Source organism: Bactrocera dorsalis, chromosome 1 (assembly GCF_023373825.1).
Source record: "Bactrocera dorsalis isolate Fly_Bdor chromosome 1, ASM2337382v1, whole genome shotgun sequence".
In the NCBI taxonomy this organism is placed as follows: domain Eukaryota; kingdom Metazoa; phylum Arthropoda; class Insecta; order Diptera; family Tephritidae; genus Bactrocera; species Bactrocera dorsalis.
In genome coordinates, this window is record NC_064303.1 from 89765172 (window position 1) to 89780255 (window position 15084).

The window sequence follows — 15084 nt, forward strand, 5'->3', positions numbered from 1 at the left end:
AAAAAAGGAAGGCAAATACCGCTAAATTGGCGCTACCTTGAATAGGTGCCGAACAGACAAGAATAGAGGGTTTGTCCGGGAAGAAATAGAACTGAGTTGATTAAATAAAATTTATTGAACAAAATCGTTACAATACTTTAAAAACTATCAAAATGGGTTCCTTCTGCGTCTATGCAGCGCTGCCGAAGGAAATCAGTCCTATTAATTTCAGGACAAACCCTGTATCTGCCAGAAATGTTGGTCGTTAGCGAAGTTTCGAAGTTGTTTATTGCTTTACAGGAGTTCAAGGAGTTGATTCGTAAAACGTTTTTTTGTATTCCTGCAATATAAAAAACTCTCATGGGCTCTGTCATTTCACTGTTTTTCGAAGGTAACATCTTTTAGTTTTGTCGCAGAAGGAGACTATTTTGAATAAAATAGATTGATTTTGCCGAAAAAAATAATTGTTCTGTTTTTTTAAAGTTCTGTTTACTTTGGAACACACCTTGTACATCACTAAAATTATTTGTTTTTATAATTTTTAGAATTTTGCAGAAATTCAAGTATTTTTTTACTAGTTTTTCTAGATCGTAAATCTAAATATTGAGCTTAACGTGTCTGAAGAGAATGTGTTTGCCTAGTTAGTTGCAATTTTTCGCTTGCTGTTGAATATCTTTATAAGAACGCATGGCGTATACGTGACTAAAAAGTAACAGAGGGTGATATATTAAGGAAATAAGTTAAGCATACGAAATAATTATAAGCTAAATCTTGGAGACAACAGTATTTGCATTGAAGAATACTGTATCAATTTTAAATTTTCATATAAAAATATAGTAAAAACAAAATATGAAAAAAAATTAATAAAATAAAATGACTAAAAATATATTATGAACAAATAAAGTCATATACAGACTATACATTGGCAATAATTTTACAAATTTGAATGATTTCTTATAAGCACATTAAAGTGTTTACACAATTGAATTGAAAATTTGTTTAACATTGTTGCATTACGCTAAGTACAATCATCCTCTTAGCCTGTGAGACCAAGCCTCTCGTCTCGACTCGCCCTCTTGACTAATCATCGTAATTCACAATTCATAATGTACGGATATGCATGTGCATGCATGTACTTGTATGTGGTATGCTCATTATTCATGTTGCTTACACAGCTATTTATGACAGAAACATTATTGTTAGCCTAGTCTCGCAACATTTTGCGCCACATATACATACAGATGGGATATTATATGAAATTATAAACACAATAGCGACTTAATTTTGATGATTCAAATTATATTTAGGAATTTTCCGTAATTTGCTAAGTAATTTATCGTCAAAAGAGCGGTGGGGCATATTTGCCGTAGGATCTCATGTAGTTAAAAAATACAATAATATGATTAGTTGTATATTTTTCCATGTAAAAATAACTTAAATAAAAACTAGCAGGCTTGTCTTTCTCAAATATATGAAGTGCATTCGGTGACTTTTACGATGACTGAAATTATTCAACAAAGAAATTCCATTACATTTTGTGGACGGAATTAAATATCTTGTCAAAGGTGAGCCGAAGCCGGAAACATCACGTTAAAGCAAGTCAAAAATTAAGGTTATGTGACAGTTTTCTTCGATTATCGAGGTGTGGTCCACTTCTAATTACTTCCGACCGGCCAAACTGTCCACAAGGAATACAATTTTAATGTTATGCGTCATTTGCGCGAAGCTTTTCGTATAAAGAGTCCGGACCGTGATAATACACCGTCGCATACTGCATTGATTCTTCGTGAGTTTTTTGCCAAATTGTGAACCAATATCGTCTCACAACCTCCGTATTCGCTTCTGACTTCTGGCTATTCAGCAAACTCAAACGACCGCTCCAGGCAAATCGATTGAGTCAATTGAAGACATTAAACCTGAAAATACTATTCCGGAAATAGTCCTTAACAACTGTTCCGTCGATTGGAAAAAAAATTGGTACAAGTGTATTGGGGCCAAGAGGAATTATTTTTAAGCAAAAACTAACCTCAAAATGTTATTATAGTTCAAAGCTTAGGTAGAATGCCAAAACATTTTCATTAAAATATTAAATTAATTGAAGAAAAATATTGACTCTTTCATATTACTATGAAAAAGATTTCTAAGTTACTTTTGGAAAGCCTTGAAGACACGCCTCAATCCATAATTTTAAATTTAAGCTCAGAGGCTACGAAAATGCCGCACCCTTTTATGCTTTTAATCATATCTAAAGGCTGAGCTTTGAGCCCAAGTTCATAAGGCATTTAAGGCACACAGCTCGAGCTGAACAATTTATGTTTTTGTTTTGGTTTTATTGAATATAAAATATAAATTCCATTACTTATTGTAAAATAGTGCCCTGCCACCAACATCTTTATATAGTATGTATGTATGTATAATGTTTATAAGTCAACCCTGACAAAATTTACATTTCAAATCAAAAATGGTTGTCCTTCATTTATATGCTTTCTCTTTTCATATTTGAGTACAGATAAACATATATAGGGTGTTTATAGGAGCGTAGACATTTTTAAAAGAACAGCTGTCAGACAAGTTGTGAAATTATCTGTCAAAGTATTTAGGTTGTTTTGACATTTGTGTTCAGTACATATTGACAAATCACTATGAAAATACTAGCACTGGACCAACCTTAAAATATCTGGGAGAAATAATTTTTCAAGGCTTCGTTGCATACTAAGAAATGATGGATTCATATTTTTTAAACTGACCGTTGCTGAAATTAAAAAGAAAAAATATTCGAGATTTTTTAGTTGGTCACATTAAAATATTTCGTGGGTGTAAAATTGTCAATTTATGGGTAGGAACTTTTGGTGATCGGATCTTATCAAGAAAAGCTAATGTCAGTTGGCCTCTAGATTAAACATTTCATATATTTATCCCTCTGTATAGTGGTATATAAAGACAGTAATTTATGCTGATAAACCAGCCACGACTGAATATTTGAAAATCTACTTTTGAAGCGTTATTTGGGTGCTATGACTGATTACGCTATAAAAAGTAGTGAAATATTAGACTTGTTCTTCATGAGTCGCAAATATATCAAAATTATTTTCAAGCACTAAATTCCACATTTATTCTCAACCAAGCGGCCAGAGCCTCTAACAAAATCACCCGCTATAGGTTACTTAATTTATGTACAACTTATTGCGGTCACAGTCAGTCATTGTGCGACCAACAGGCTATTATTCAGATGAACTTCGGCTGTATTTTTATTAGAAATGACTGAATTTGCAATTCCCATTTGTAACGGCTTTTTTAATGCCTTTCACATTTTAATTCGCCAACCGTTTATTTTTTTCTTCAATTTTTTTCTTTGCAGCAATGGTGTGATGGCATTATGCGTCTGGCTTACAGTTTGGCCAGACTGAATGGCTCGGCCAATACGTTTCTGCAGAAGGCGCACACCAAACTCTGCCTGCAAGTGGACAAAGGTGGCAAAATTCCAGTGAAGAAGTAAGTAACTGACGCTTAAGTCAAATTGAAAGTCAGAAAATAATTACTTATTGGCGCAATTTCATCGAAGGCGCTGCCGGAGTGCAGCGGAAATGAATCGCATATTTAATTTGCACTGTACTTTTGCTTTTGTTCTTCACAAAATTGCTTTCATGATATACATATAAATATATATATTTACACATATACATATCATACATATCATACATATATACATTTACATATACATGTGCATTAAAACTGTTTCACCTTTGTGCATCTTTTGTTGGCAGCATCATGAAAATGTTCGCACAAAACAAAGAGGATCGCAAGCGCGTGGAGAAGGCGTTGGACATGAGTGGCTTGCCGTCGGGGAAAATTGAGACCTTGTCCTTGCCGAAGTTTCATTTCGAGGACTTTTTCAATTTGTACAAGAATCTCACGCAGCGCAGTGAAGTGGAGAAAATATTCGATGGCATGTAAGTACTTAATAACGGTTTGACACCTTAATGACCCTTGCCATAGTAAGAGTGAGGCTGTCAACGGCGTGAGAAATATTGCAATTTTTAAAAGAACTAATTAACATTTATTTCAAAAATTGCTGAAAAATACGTAATTCGACTTAGAAATAAAATTTTTGATTTAGTTGAAAAAAAAAAAATGTAAAATTCGTAAAACTTCACAGCTCAAAAAGCAATAAAATAGGTCTTCAATTATTTTAAAAATTCAAAATTTACAACTTTTTTCTATATTTTTGCTTCCAGCGTCGGTAATTCTAAACGCAAATGCATGTGCATCGCGCAACTTGTCGAGTTTCTCAACAAAACACAGCGCGATCCACGGCTGAACGAGATTTTATATCCTTACGCGAACGCAACTCGTGCCAAGGAGATTATACAGGAGTACGAGCCGAACAAATTCAATGCACAGAAGAACCAGCTAAGCTTAGATGGTTTTCTGAGGTAGGTATCCCACAGAAATATATATATTTTTTCATATTTTCATTAATTTTAGTAAATTATGTCATCTGAAATTATGAAAAAAAAATACAAAAACAGTCTTACCAACTTATTGGTGTTAGATGGTTTTAAACTTACTTAAAATATTTATAGTCTACCTCTTTTCAAGTACAGAGTATTAACTAAATTAATGGTAAAAGACCGACTGTAGTCTTATCTCTTTAAAATTGAGCAAAAAAAAAGTCACTTTAGAGGAAGATCTTGAACTTTTCATTAACTTGAGCGACGTGGTTTTAAGGTTATATTATGGTAGAAAAGGAGTAAATATTTCTAGTCTAAGTTAAGGTCTCTACTGGAAATAAGTTGATGTTGACTAATTTAGTCAAAGATTTTATACATCAAAAGTCTACAAATGTACGGTATTTGTGACAAACATGCTCTTTGCTATTGAAGCAAGTGTAAAGGAAAGAAGTTATACGAGGGTTTCTTTTATTTAGCGGGACTTAACAACCCTACAGCTACAACTTTATCGTATAGTTTGAAATTTTTGATACTCAGAACGTTTTTCAGTACGAGTTGTTCATAATAACTTAAAATATTCATCTCGATTAAAATATTTAATTTTAAATCGCGAACATTTTCGCGCCATTATTTTTTACAACTTTCGACATGCATTAATGAACTTATGCTATTGGCTGACTAGACCACCATACGATTTGACTTACCTGGATAATATTGCAAGGCTAATCCATTGCAGTCTTATCTTTGTTTAAAAACTGACATTACAACAATTATCAAGAACTCGCAAAATAATGTGATTCACAGGTTCATAAAACTCCTTTCAAAACATTCTAGCCAAAAACTCTAGTTTTATGTCTTAAGTTAACAAAAAACTCAAAATGCGATGTTTAATTTGATTGAGTTTGTAGATATATGATCTTAAATTGTCCAACTAGTTAGATTAGGTCATGCTTTACATAGACCTACTGGTTCTTAGTAATGCCAGATGGTTCAGTTTACTTTAACCTGAAGAACTCGTCACACAGGTCGTCGAAGTTTTTAGCGAACTTTAAGATCGATTTGATATCTACGTTTGATACTTCGTCCAGTCATTTCAACTCCGAAGCTCTTAGTTACTGGGTCAAGTTTTAGATAGTGCAGGAGAAAGTCATAGGAGGTGTTCCAGAGTCTCTCTCATGTTAACTTCTGTTAACTGTGATGTCAATAGGTTGTTACCTGTTAATCAGTCTTTCAAAGCCATTGAGTAAGAAGCAAGCGAATTTTCCTATGAATCTCTTGCACTTGTCTAGGCGATCCTGCATACACGTGGGGCATTCCATCTCCTCCTAACCCGCCCGTCAGCTTTTTCGTACATTTTTTTGTATATCGTTCTTAGTGACTTCCGTTTTTCCTGTACTCATTCGGTAGCCAGACGGATGGCTATATATTTATCCTCCTTATTTTCTGGGTTGTTACCTATCTCAGCCGCTTTCTCAACTGCAAATACTTCCACTTGAAAGAAACTGCAGTAATCCGAGAGCTTTAAGGATCGCCTGAGATCCAGCTCCGAGCAATAGATTCCGGCCCACACTCCATTGGCCATTTTGGATCCAACTGTGCAGATCTTGTAAGTTCCGCTGGTGTATCACAAGCTTCTGCGGCATACATCTTCCTTTAGTGCGACCTGGAACCTTCTCTCTCATATAAAGCGTATGGATATGTGGTTTAATTTGTCCACCAGACCATTGCTAATTGAGCTGTGACTACCGCTGTGTAACACTAATTCATGAATCCAGGTGGCAGGCCCGAGGTAGATCCTGGCATTTTTTTTACCTACCTATAAGGCACCACTGGCTTTTTACTCTCTCCTCCACATTGAGTTTCCACATGAGATTGTTATCCAAAATTACTCCCAAATACTTGGTATGCTCTTTAATTGTCAATATAAGTCCATTGAGTCTCGGGTCTACCCATGGCGGGATTTTGTACCACCTTGTAAGGAAATAGGAGATTATTTAATACTCCATTCTTCAGAGATCTTTAGTTTGTTTAATAATGAAAAGTTTGCCTCTATCAGACTAGTTATATTTGGTAAGTTTTAACCTGGCTTGTTTTCGTAACTCAATTATCCCTGTTTTAGTAGTCTTATTTGTTAGGAAATGTTTTACTGTAATCTCAGATATGTGGTGATCAAAGAGTTCCAAATCTCTTTAGATACATATCTAAGCTAGCACGGCCGTGAGCGGTCTTAGAAATATTATATTCTGAAAATTATTTTATATTCTTGAGATGTATGTTATATTCAAAGTAATAAATTTTATAACGCAAATTAATCACATTTTTATAAAAATATAACTCTTTAATTATTTTTTCAGGTATTTAATGTCTGATGACAATCCGATTGTGGCGCCTAGCAAACTGGACTTATGCGACGACATGGATCAGCCATTATCGCATTATTTTGTAAATTCTTCCCACAACACTTACTTAATAGGACATCAGTTGACAGGCAAATCGTCGGTGGAAATTTATCGCCAATGCCTGTTGGCCGGGTGTAGGTGAGTACCGAAAACTATCAGACATTGACAAAGAACGCGCATATTGGTAAAGCAAAAACACAATGAAAAATTCAATTTGCATTATGCAACAGCATTGAATGGGGTTACATAAGCAATACAATACCTCAAGTACTTTGTATAATACAAAAGACGTGTATTAGTGCATATGTTAATACCCAGCAGTGAAATGAACTAGTTATAAACAACACGCCAATTGGTATGAAATAGGAGATTAACTAGTTCGCGATTACTTTTTTCATGCAACCGATTGAAATATCAGATATACGATTTAGTTCAGACTTTTATTCGATGTATGTCTCTACGTTTAGTCGGGTGGAAATTGTGTGTCTGGTCGAAGTATTTGAAGCAACGATTTGTATTTCTAATAATACCATTACTCAGGGAATCCGCGTGAAGACTAAAGATTGTTCCAAAATTTTTTCGAAAATATGTTGAAATGGATTTCCTCGGGTAAAAAACAGTATTTTTTCAAAAATTTTTTCTCATAAAAAAAATGAAATATTTTTTTATTTACAATGATATACTATTAACAAAAATATTCTGAAATTAAGAAAAAAAAATTTAAAAATATTTTTGTGACGCCGTTTCCGGTGATCCCTCGGAAAAAACGCGCACGCGTTGGCAGGATCACTCAGGGTCATCTAAAGTGAAAAAAAACGTGTTTTGGTTAAAAACTTAACTTGGCTTGGATGAAGCAAGAAAAAGTCAAAACTGGATCTTTGGCAAACATTTTTACAAATAAAATTACAATTTCAGTGAAAATGTCGTCACTTTTTTTCAAATAGTTGTATTCGAAAAAAATCCTTCGTACATGCCTTTAAGAATTGAATCTCAAAGAACGGTGTAAAATTTCATGAAGATCAATTGAGAAGTTCGCGAGAAATCGTGCCTAACGACTTCAAAAACACAGTTTCGAGAAAAACGGGTTTAAAGAGGGCGCACTGTGTCCAGCTAGCCTCGAGCGCACAAGTTGTCAAAGCTGTATCTTCGAAACTATTATTCGGATTAACTTAAAATTTTAGGACAATATGCTAGAGGTGTTATTAAATTTATTAAGGCAATAAAAAAGTAGATTTTTTGAAACTCTTAAAACCATGTTACCCCTCAGACAATACGTAACTGTCATAAAATGGTACAATATTTATTAAAAATCTTCAAATTTTATATGGTTACCATTAAGTTGGATTAGGTTATCCTACATTCTATGGTTGAATCTTCAGATAAATATAGTTGTTCGCTTTTTTCTCCTAGAACTATTTGAACACCCCATTTTTTTCCAAAATAGAAACTGTAATACACGTGTGAAAAAATGCAGTGTTACCGCTTAGTATAACCACCTTAGAACGACGACGATCCCGTTTGGGACGAAGAGCTCACCAGACTTCTTACGGTTTACCTCAGTCTTGTTGCCTTGTTACTGAGTTGCCTTTCCTTGAAAGCGCAACAGCTTCAAAAAATTTCATATTCCGCTGAGGCCGGGCATTCGTACTAGCGATACTAGAGGATATCCCTAATGTCCGTATTTTTAGTAAAATTTTGAAGTTTTCATGGTTTTATTAACTTTAGAGCTCTTCGAATTGAACTATCGTTCATAGATGGAAACATTAGACTTATAAGTTGACTGCAACAAACACATCCCTGTCTACGATTTCGCTGTGGATATTTATATATATTTGCTTTCAGTTAAAATAGATGTCGCATCAAATGTCGAAATAGAGATCGATTTCTAAATTGATGATCAGTTGTAACGGGTTTTTAAGAAAAAAGAAGTTGTTGCTCAGCCTAGTTCACGAGCATACGACGATTCTGGTGGCGAAGCGGCTTCAGATGTAGGCCAAGATTTTTTCGCAAAATTCGCCACAACCACGTCACAGAGGTGCCCAAAGTGTGAGAGACTGATTTGGGGTTTCCTCAATTGATGCGCTAGCGGCAGCAATATTCTCAACATTACGGGCACAGTTTTTTCACTAGACGCTCAATTGTTGATATGACAGGACGAATATGACGGCCATATATTGGACGTAATTTTCTTAAAGTTGAGGCCACTGACTCCGAATTTTGTTAGTAAATTTTAATAATTTCGACTCGTTGTTAGATCGCATATCTTTCCATGGTAATATTGTAAGCCTTTTTGAAGAGAAATATCAAAAGAGCGGGAAAAAATATGGCGTCGTTTGCTGTCACTATCGGTCTAACCGTTAGGAATAAATGAAAATCTAATATTTATGTTGGACACTATATTTTGTTGTATCACTTCATATCATATAAAAATTTATCTTTTGTATAATTTCAGATGCGTGGAATTGGATTTCTGGAACGGTCGCACTGATGAGCCCGTCATTGTGCATGGCTACACGCTCGTTCCCGAAATTAATGCCAGAGACGCGCTGGAGGCGATTGCTGAGAGCGCATTCAAAACATCGGAATTTCCTGTGATATTAAGTTTCGAAAACCATTGCAATCCCAGGCAACAGGTAAATAAGAAATAATAATTTGCTGACGAGGCCCTCTGTTCCAACTGGGAACTTCGGGATAGTGTATTATTTGCTTTTGAAGACAAATATTGTTGATTACACAATTACAATTAACGCTAAATAGTCTCGTTACATAAATACAAATATTTGGCGTGTGTGAAATGCGTAAGTGTGTGTGTAAAATCTACAAATAATGCGCAAGCAACACTTCCCACATTCTTCACATGCCATAAAATAACTGTATAAGTTTGAAATGCAGTTAAAAGTGTTTGAGCGTAAGGCAATTCTGTAGTTTGCATACTTTCAGCGAGCTACGAACCACTTACTCAAGTATTACGTGAAAAAGTTAAAAGTTGTTAAGAACGTCATTACGTCGGTTATTCAATATGCCGAAGTTTGTTGTGCCAAAGCGCAGGAGAATAGGCGGCTTTGCTGGCTTCGCTGCTGCGAGCACAAGGCGAAGATTGCCGAGAAATGCAAACTTTTAAACACGCTTCTGTTGGCAACAATCAAAAATCAGATCTCAACGCCGCGGCGCGTTGTCGCCGCCTATAAGTCACTTTCTATACAAGTTTTTCACGCACATACATACCGCATATATGTACATACTTCCACACATGTATATGCAGTTGGTAAGGATGCAAGTTGAGAAGTTTTAATCAAAAGGTTACCTTTGCTAACCCCAATGAATTAGGTTGCAAGTTAGTTTTGCAAGGAAATCGATACAGCAACACTCACAGGCCCACAGACTCACAGAGACTCACACAGGCACACGACGAAACTACATATGCATCTAAGCAGATGGAATTGATTTCAAAATAAACAGTTCATGGAAAAAATCGTAGAACTTTTGCTGAGCAAAGTTTTGTCGTTTGACATGCAAAGAGATGCATAACTGTACATTAGTGTAACGCAAATCTATGTAAATGTATGCAAATAATAATGTGGCGGAATAAATTTCCGAGATTGAGCAATAAAAGGGGAAATAAAAAGTAGTATATATGGAGTATACAGTTGTGTATATTTTTTAAGACCCACGTGTGTTAATGTAGCTAGAAAAGTTAGAGATGCGCTATGCCTCATTTGAAATACTTACTTATGTCCTCAAGTTTACAATAATTTACAAAATAAAACCGAACTGCGGCCTATGAAGTATACGATCTATTCATGACAGTACCATACTGACAAGGCAGAACCTGAGCTTTTCAAATTATTTGTACCTTCTCTATTCTGATAAGCTCGAATTATTTTTTCCAATAGTAGATCGAAGAAGTCGCATGATAGTTAGTCGCCTTGGTTGAAACCTCGTTTGGAATCCCGATCCTGACAAAGCTTTTGGTTTTATTCAACGTCAGTTTACCCAGCCCTGTTAGTTTTGCGGCGATACCGAATTCAGACTAAGTAAGTGGCATGAAGGCAGCTCCTTGTCGTGCCGTCAAGAGCAAGTTTGAAATCGACGAAAAGGTAGTGGTGGGTCCTTTTTCTACGGGTCTTTTCCAAGATTTGGCGCGTGACGAATATCTGTTCAGTTGATGATTTTCCACGCTTGAAGCCACACTGATAAGGTTCAATGTACGCTTGATATGCGATGTTGTGGAGGCACATCCATTGATAATTGGCGCAGATTGTGGGGTCTCCTTTTTGTGAATTGGGAAAAACTCACTTAAATTCTAATCGTCGTGCATGCTCAATCGAATTCTACAAGGAAGTTGATGCAGCCCCTTAAGAGTTCTTCGTCGCCGTATTTGAATAGCTCGGCCAAGATACCATCGGCCCCGCTGCTTTGTTTTTCTTCAGACGGGTAAATGCTATTCAACTTCTTCATGGGCGTGCAAAAGAACGTCTGCTCCATCCTTAACGGTTGGGAAATATGGTTTTCCATCTCCAAGTGTTATGTTTTTACTGTCATTTAGCAGATTGAAATGTATTCCCTCCATAATTTCAGTATGCTCTGGGCATCAGTCACTAGATGATCTCTGAGGCTTCTACAAGTTTCACTCGTACCAGCTCTCTATTGCCTTGTCCGGAAACCAGTAGTTTCATTTGCATACGTACAGCTACAGGAGAAACTTGAACTACCGTCCCACCGTTCCCTTATGCCGAGTTGATGATGTGGTCCCCGAAAACAAGAGCGCAAGTCGGAGTAGAAAATCGTTCTGCTGTCTGTTGTGATTGCAGCTTCTCGACGTCGAAACTTCCTTGTGTTTGTTGACGTGCGTTTTTTGCTGCATAGAGGCGGGTGCGAATCTTGGCTGTAACAAGGTAGTGGTCCGAGTCGATGTTAGGACCTCGGACCATTCAGTTGGTGGTTTTTCGATCCGGAAACAGCCAGGTAGCTTGATGTATTTTCTTGTGCTGGAAACTACTACTATATATAACAGTGTCGGCCAATGCAATAGTATGTAGCTTTCACTTGTGTGCGTAAAGCGTTGCTGCGAACTGTGTTGGCAGAAAAGTACACTGAATAAATAATGAGTGTTTGAATTATATATCAAACTATAACTATATATCAAATAATGTCTACATAATGAATAACGTGTAAGATGTGCAATCACTTTATTACAAATGAGGCAATGGGCTTCTCCCTCCATATTTTCAACAAAAAAAAAATTTGTCTCCCATTCAATTTTAAACATTTTTTTATAAATTACGCAAGGGGGTATTTTCTGGCAGTGTAAAAATTTAAACTTGCGCATACGTGCTAGCTCACAGAATTCTGAAACGCAACTGAAATAATTAGCTTCGCCATACGCTGCTGCCGAACCAAGCTATTCGTAGATATACGAGCAGTTTACTGGCTCTTTCGTTTTTTCTGAAGCTGGCAGAAGAGTATACGTGTGAGTATACGTGTTTGACGTCGCAGCAACTAGCCTATGCCCCGGGCATAGGAAAAATGCATTTTGGCCGACACTGATATATAACCATATTTCGGGCCCCGGCGAAGTCGACCATTTGGGGATGTTTCGTCGTGGAGGCTGAATTTACCAACCGTAGTGCAAAAGATACCTTTGCTCACCCTGGCGTTAAAGTTGCCAAGAACGATTTTGACAGCGTGGCGAGGGCAACTTCTTAGGCGTACTCCAACCGCTCATAAAAGACATCTTTGGTCTTGCTCTTCCATTGAGGTCTGGGCGCAAACGGATTGTGGCTCGGCGTTCATCCATCTGGGTGAATGTCAAGTCTTAGCGACGGAATCTCTCTCACACCACGAATCCCACGAATCTCCTTTATATGGCCACTGTAGTAAATGTTTGAAGGACGTACTCGTCTCAGTCCTTGCGCTGTCCATTGCACTTCGGCGGCTATGTCAACATTTGCTCTTACGGTTGTCCGGACATTCTAGGTGTATACCCATAAATCATTATCCTTAAGAAGTTTGCAGTGGTCGTCATCCAAAGGAGGGTCTCTCATTCGAAGCTATTTTGTTTTTGTTTTTTAATGGGGGTGTTTTTTGTTAAAATAATCGTTTCTGGCCATTCCCAAGTGAACGGTACTCAGAGTATAAGCATTAGGAAAATATGCTCTCTGTTGTTTTAAAGACTTGTTCTCAACAAGATAAATGGACTTAACATAAATATTTTGGGGGATCGATACTTGAAACCTATTAGCGAGCGGGGCTATGATTACTCTCTAGCTTTAGACCTGAGATGCCATATATAAAATTGCAGTTTTATATATAAATTTCTGGCTTGGTTATAGCACTTTATGGGTTACGCTTAACAAAAATTTGTGGGCTTTCTCTTATTCGATGTCAAACATGCTGCCAGAGTACAAAAATGTGACAGTTCCATCTAATCAGTGTCGGAATAAATTTATTTAGGTTAAGTCAAGAGGTTCTCACCTGGATATTCTAGAATGCCAGTCCGTTGTGGCACTCCTAAATAATACGTCATACGACTATCAGCCTGACTATGGCGGAGGCTTAAGGGACAATCTTTGCGTGTATTATCACTTTTAATATGGCTTCAGAGTATAATAGGACTCCAGTGCGGATTTAAATTTGACGGGACTATTTCCATTTAACATAACGTTGTCTTCAAAATTCCAGCAAAATCGGTTCAGTGAAATAAGTATATGAATATATAAATATATAAACAACGACCCTCCTTCATATACACACAAATACACTGTATACCATATACAGCCATCACTGTTGAAATACCATATAAGTATTATATCTTTTCGTAGACTGTATCCATAGTAGTACCATTTACTGCGACTTCCTTGCCATAATTAAATGTTTATGCTCATTCCATTTTTATTGCTATTATTATTTTTTATGTCTATGCTTTTTGTGTCTTTCTTTCCATTTCCACATTTTGTACCGTAATGTAGGCTAAAATCGCCAACTACTGTCGTGAGATATTCGGTGAAATGTTATTAGATAAACCGCTAGATTCGCATCCGCTAGAGCCTAACGTTGATTTGCCGCCACCGTCATTACTTAAGCGTAAAATTATCATTAAGAATAAACGAAAACATCATCACCACCATCGTCACAAGAAGGGAGGCGCAGCTGCGGCCCCAACAACGGTCAGCAAATTGTCAACGGCGAACTCAGGTGAGTGCTCAATTTCCACCAACACACACAGGTATGCTTTAGTAAGCGCATTAGTGTATGTTATATATTACAAATACACACACATATACATATAGGCAGTACAGTTTATAATAATGCGACAATGACTTAGCCATTACAGCGTACTGATTGCCGCGAATAATTAATTATGGCCGTTAATACGCGAATGCAAATTGAATCTGCTTAATGGATAACATTAGCTGGCTATCACTAAGTAAGCGTACACATTTCGTGGGAATTGTGATACAAATGTGTTGATTGCGTAGTGGTAGAACTCTATTCAGTAAAGCGGAAAATTAAAAAAAAAAATTATATATATGTTACGTATACGCAGAGGTGGACAAGCTTATTGTTTATAGTAATTGCAAACCCAAAATTCTATTCTAAAACTTTATTAAGAAGCAATAAGAAGGTAAAATGATAATAGTATGTGTGAATAAATGGCTATTTAAAACATATTCGGTTTATACTTGGGAAAGTATAAAAATTGCCCTTGCCTGAGGTCACCATAGGTTAGGTTAGGTTAGATAAATCTAGTAGGCTACTAAGCCACGCTTTGACCAGTTCGGAGTTCATTTGCTAAGTCCAAGAAGAATAGTCATCGTTTAAGATGCCTGCGCTTGACACGAATTTTAACAGACTCTGCTGCCTCACTGTCGATACCACCTCCAGTGTATCATACCTTACAGTCTTGTCAATGCAAGACAAGTGCACAGGAGATGATCCATTGCTGCTTTAGGCATTTCCGGCAGTCTTCTCGATCTCTTAGCCCAATGTTGCGGGTGTGTGTCACCACCAGACAGTGACCAGTTAGTGTTCCTATCATGCTCTTACAGTGTCTACTATCGAGTGCCAAGAAGAGTTTTGTGTATTTTCGATCTGCCATTTTGCACATGACTTTTGCAGTTATGCACCCAGGTTCCATCGGGTTTACTGCCTTCCTTTCTGCTTGGCTGTCTACGTAGATTTTGACTCTAGAATTGCCTGCAGGTACATTAGAGGCCAGCTGTGCGGATTTCGCAATAGCAAGGGCCTATACTTGA

The 15084-nt window shown here is 36.8% G+C and overlaps 2 protein-coding genes across 9 annotated transcripts in view; both read left to right on the top strand.

Moving 5' to 3' along the window:
* LOC125775766 (techylectin-5A-like) overlaps window positions 1-15084 on the top strand; it is a 337356-nt gene that overhangs the window by 207197 nt on the left and 115075 nt on the right. The window lies entirely within an intron of this gene.
* The window catches only part of LOC105232848 (1-phosphatidylinositol 4,5-bisphosphate phosphodiesterase classes I and II), a 222669-nt gene that overhangs the window by 197602 nt on the left and 9983 nt on the right, over window positions 1-15084 (top strand). For all 6 annotated transcript variants that reach the window (XM_049446348.1, XM_049446345.1, XM_049446349.1 and 3 more), the window contains 6 exons: window positions 3338-3471; window positions 3744-3929; window positions 4215-4412; window positions 6785-6967; window positions 9282-9462; window positions 13798-14023. In XM_049446348.1, coding sequence (XP_049302305.1) covers window positions 3338-3471; window positions 3744-3929; window positions 4215-4412; window positions 6785-6967; window positions 9282-9462; window positions 13798-14023 — 1108 coding nt within the window. The remainder of the gene's footprint in view (window positions 1-3337; window positions 3472-3743; window positions 3930-4214; window positions 4413-6784; window positions 6968-9281; window positions 9463-13797; window positions 14024-15084) is intronic.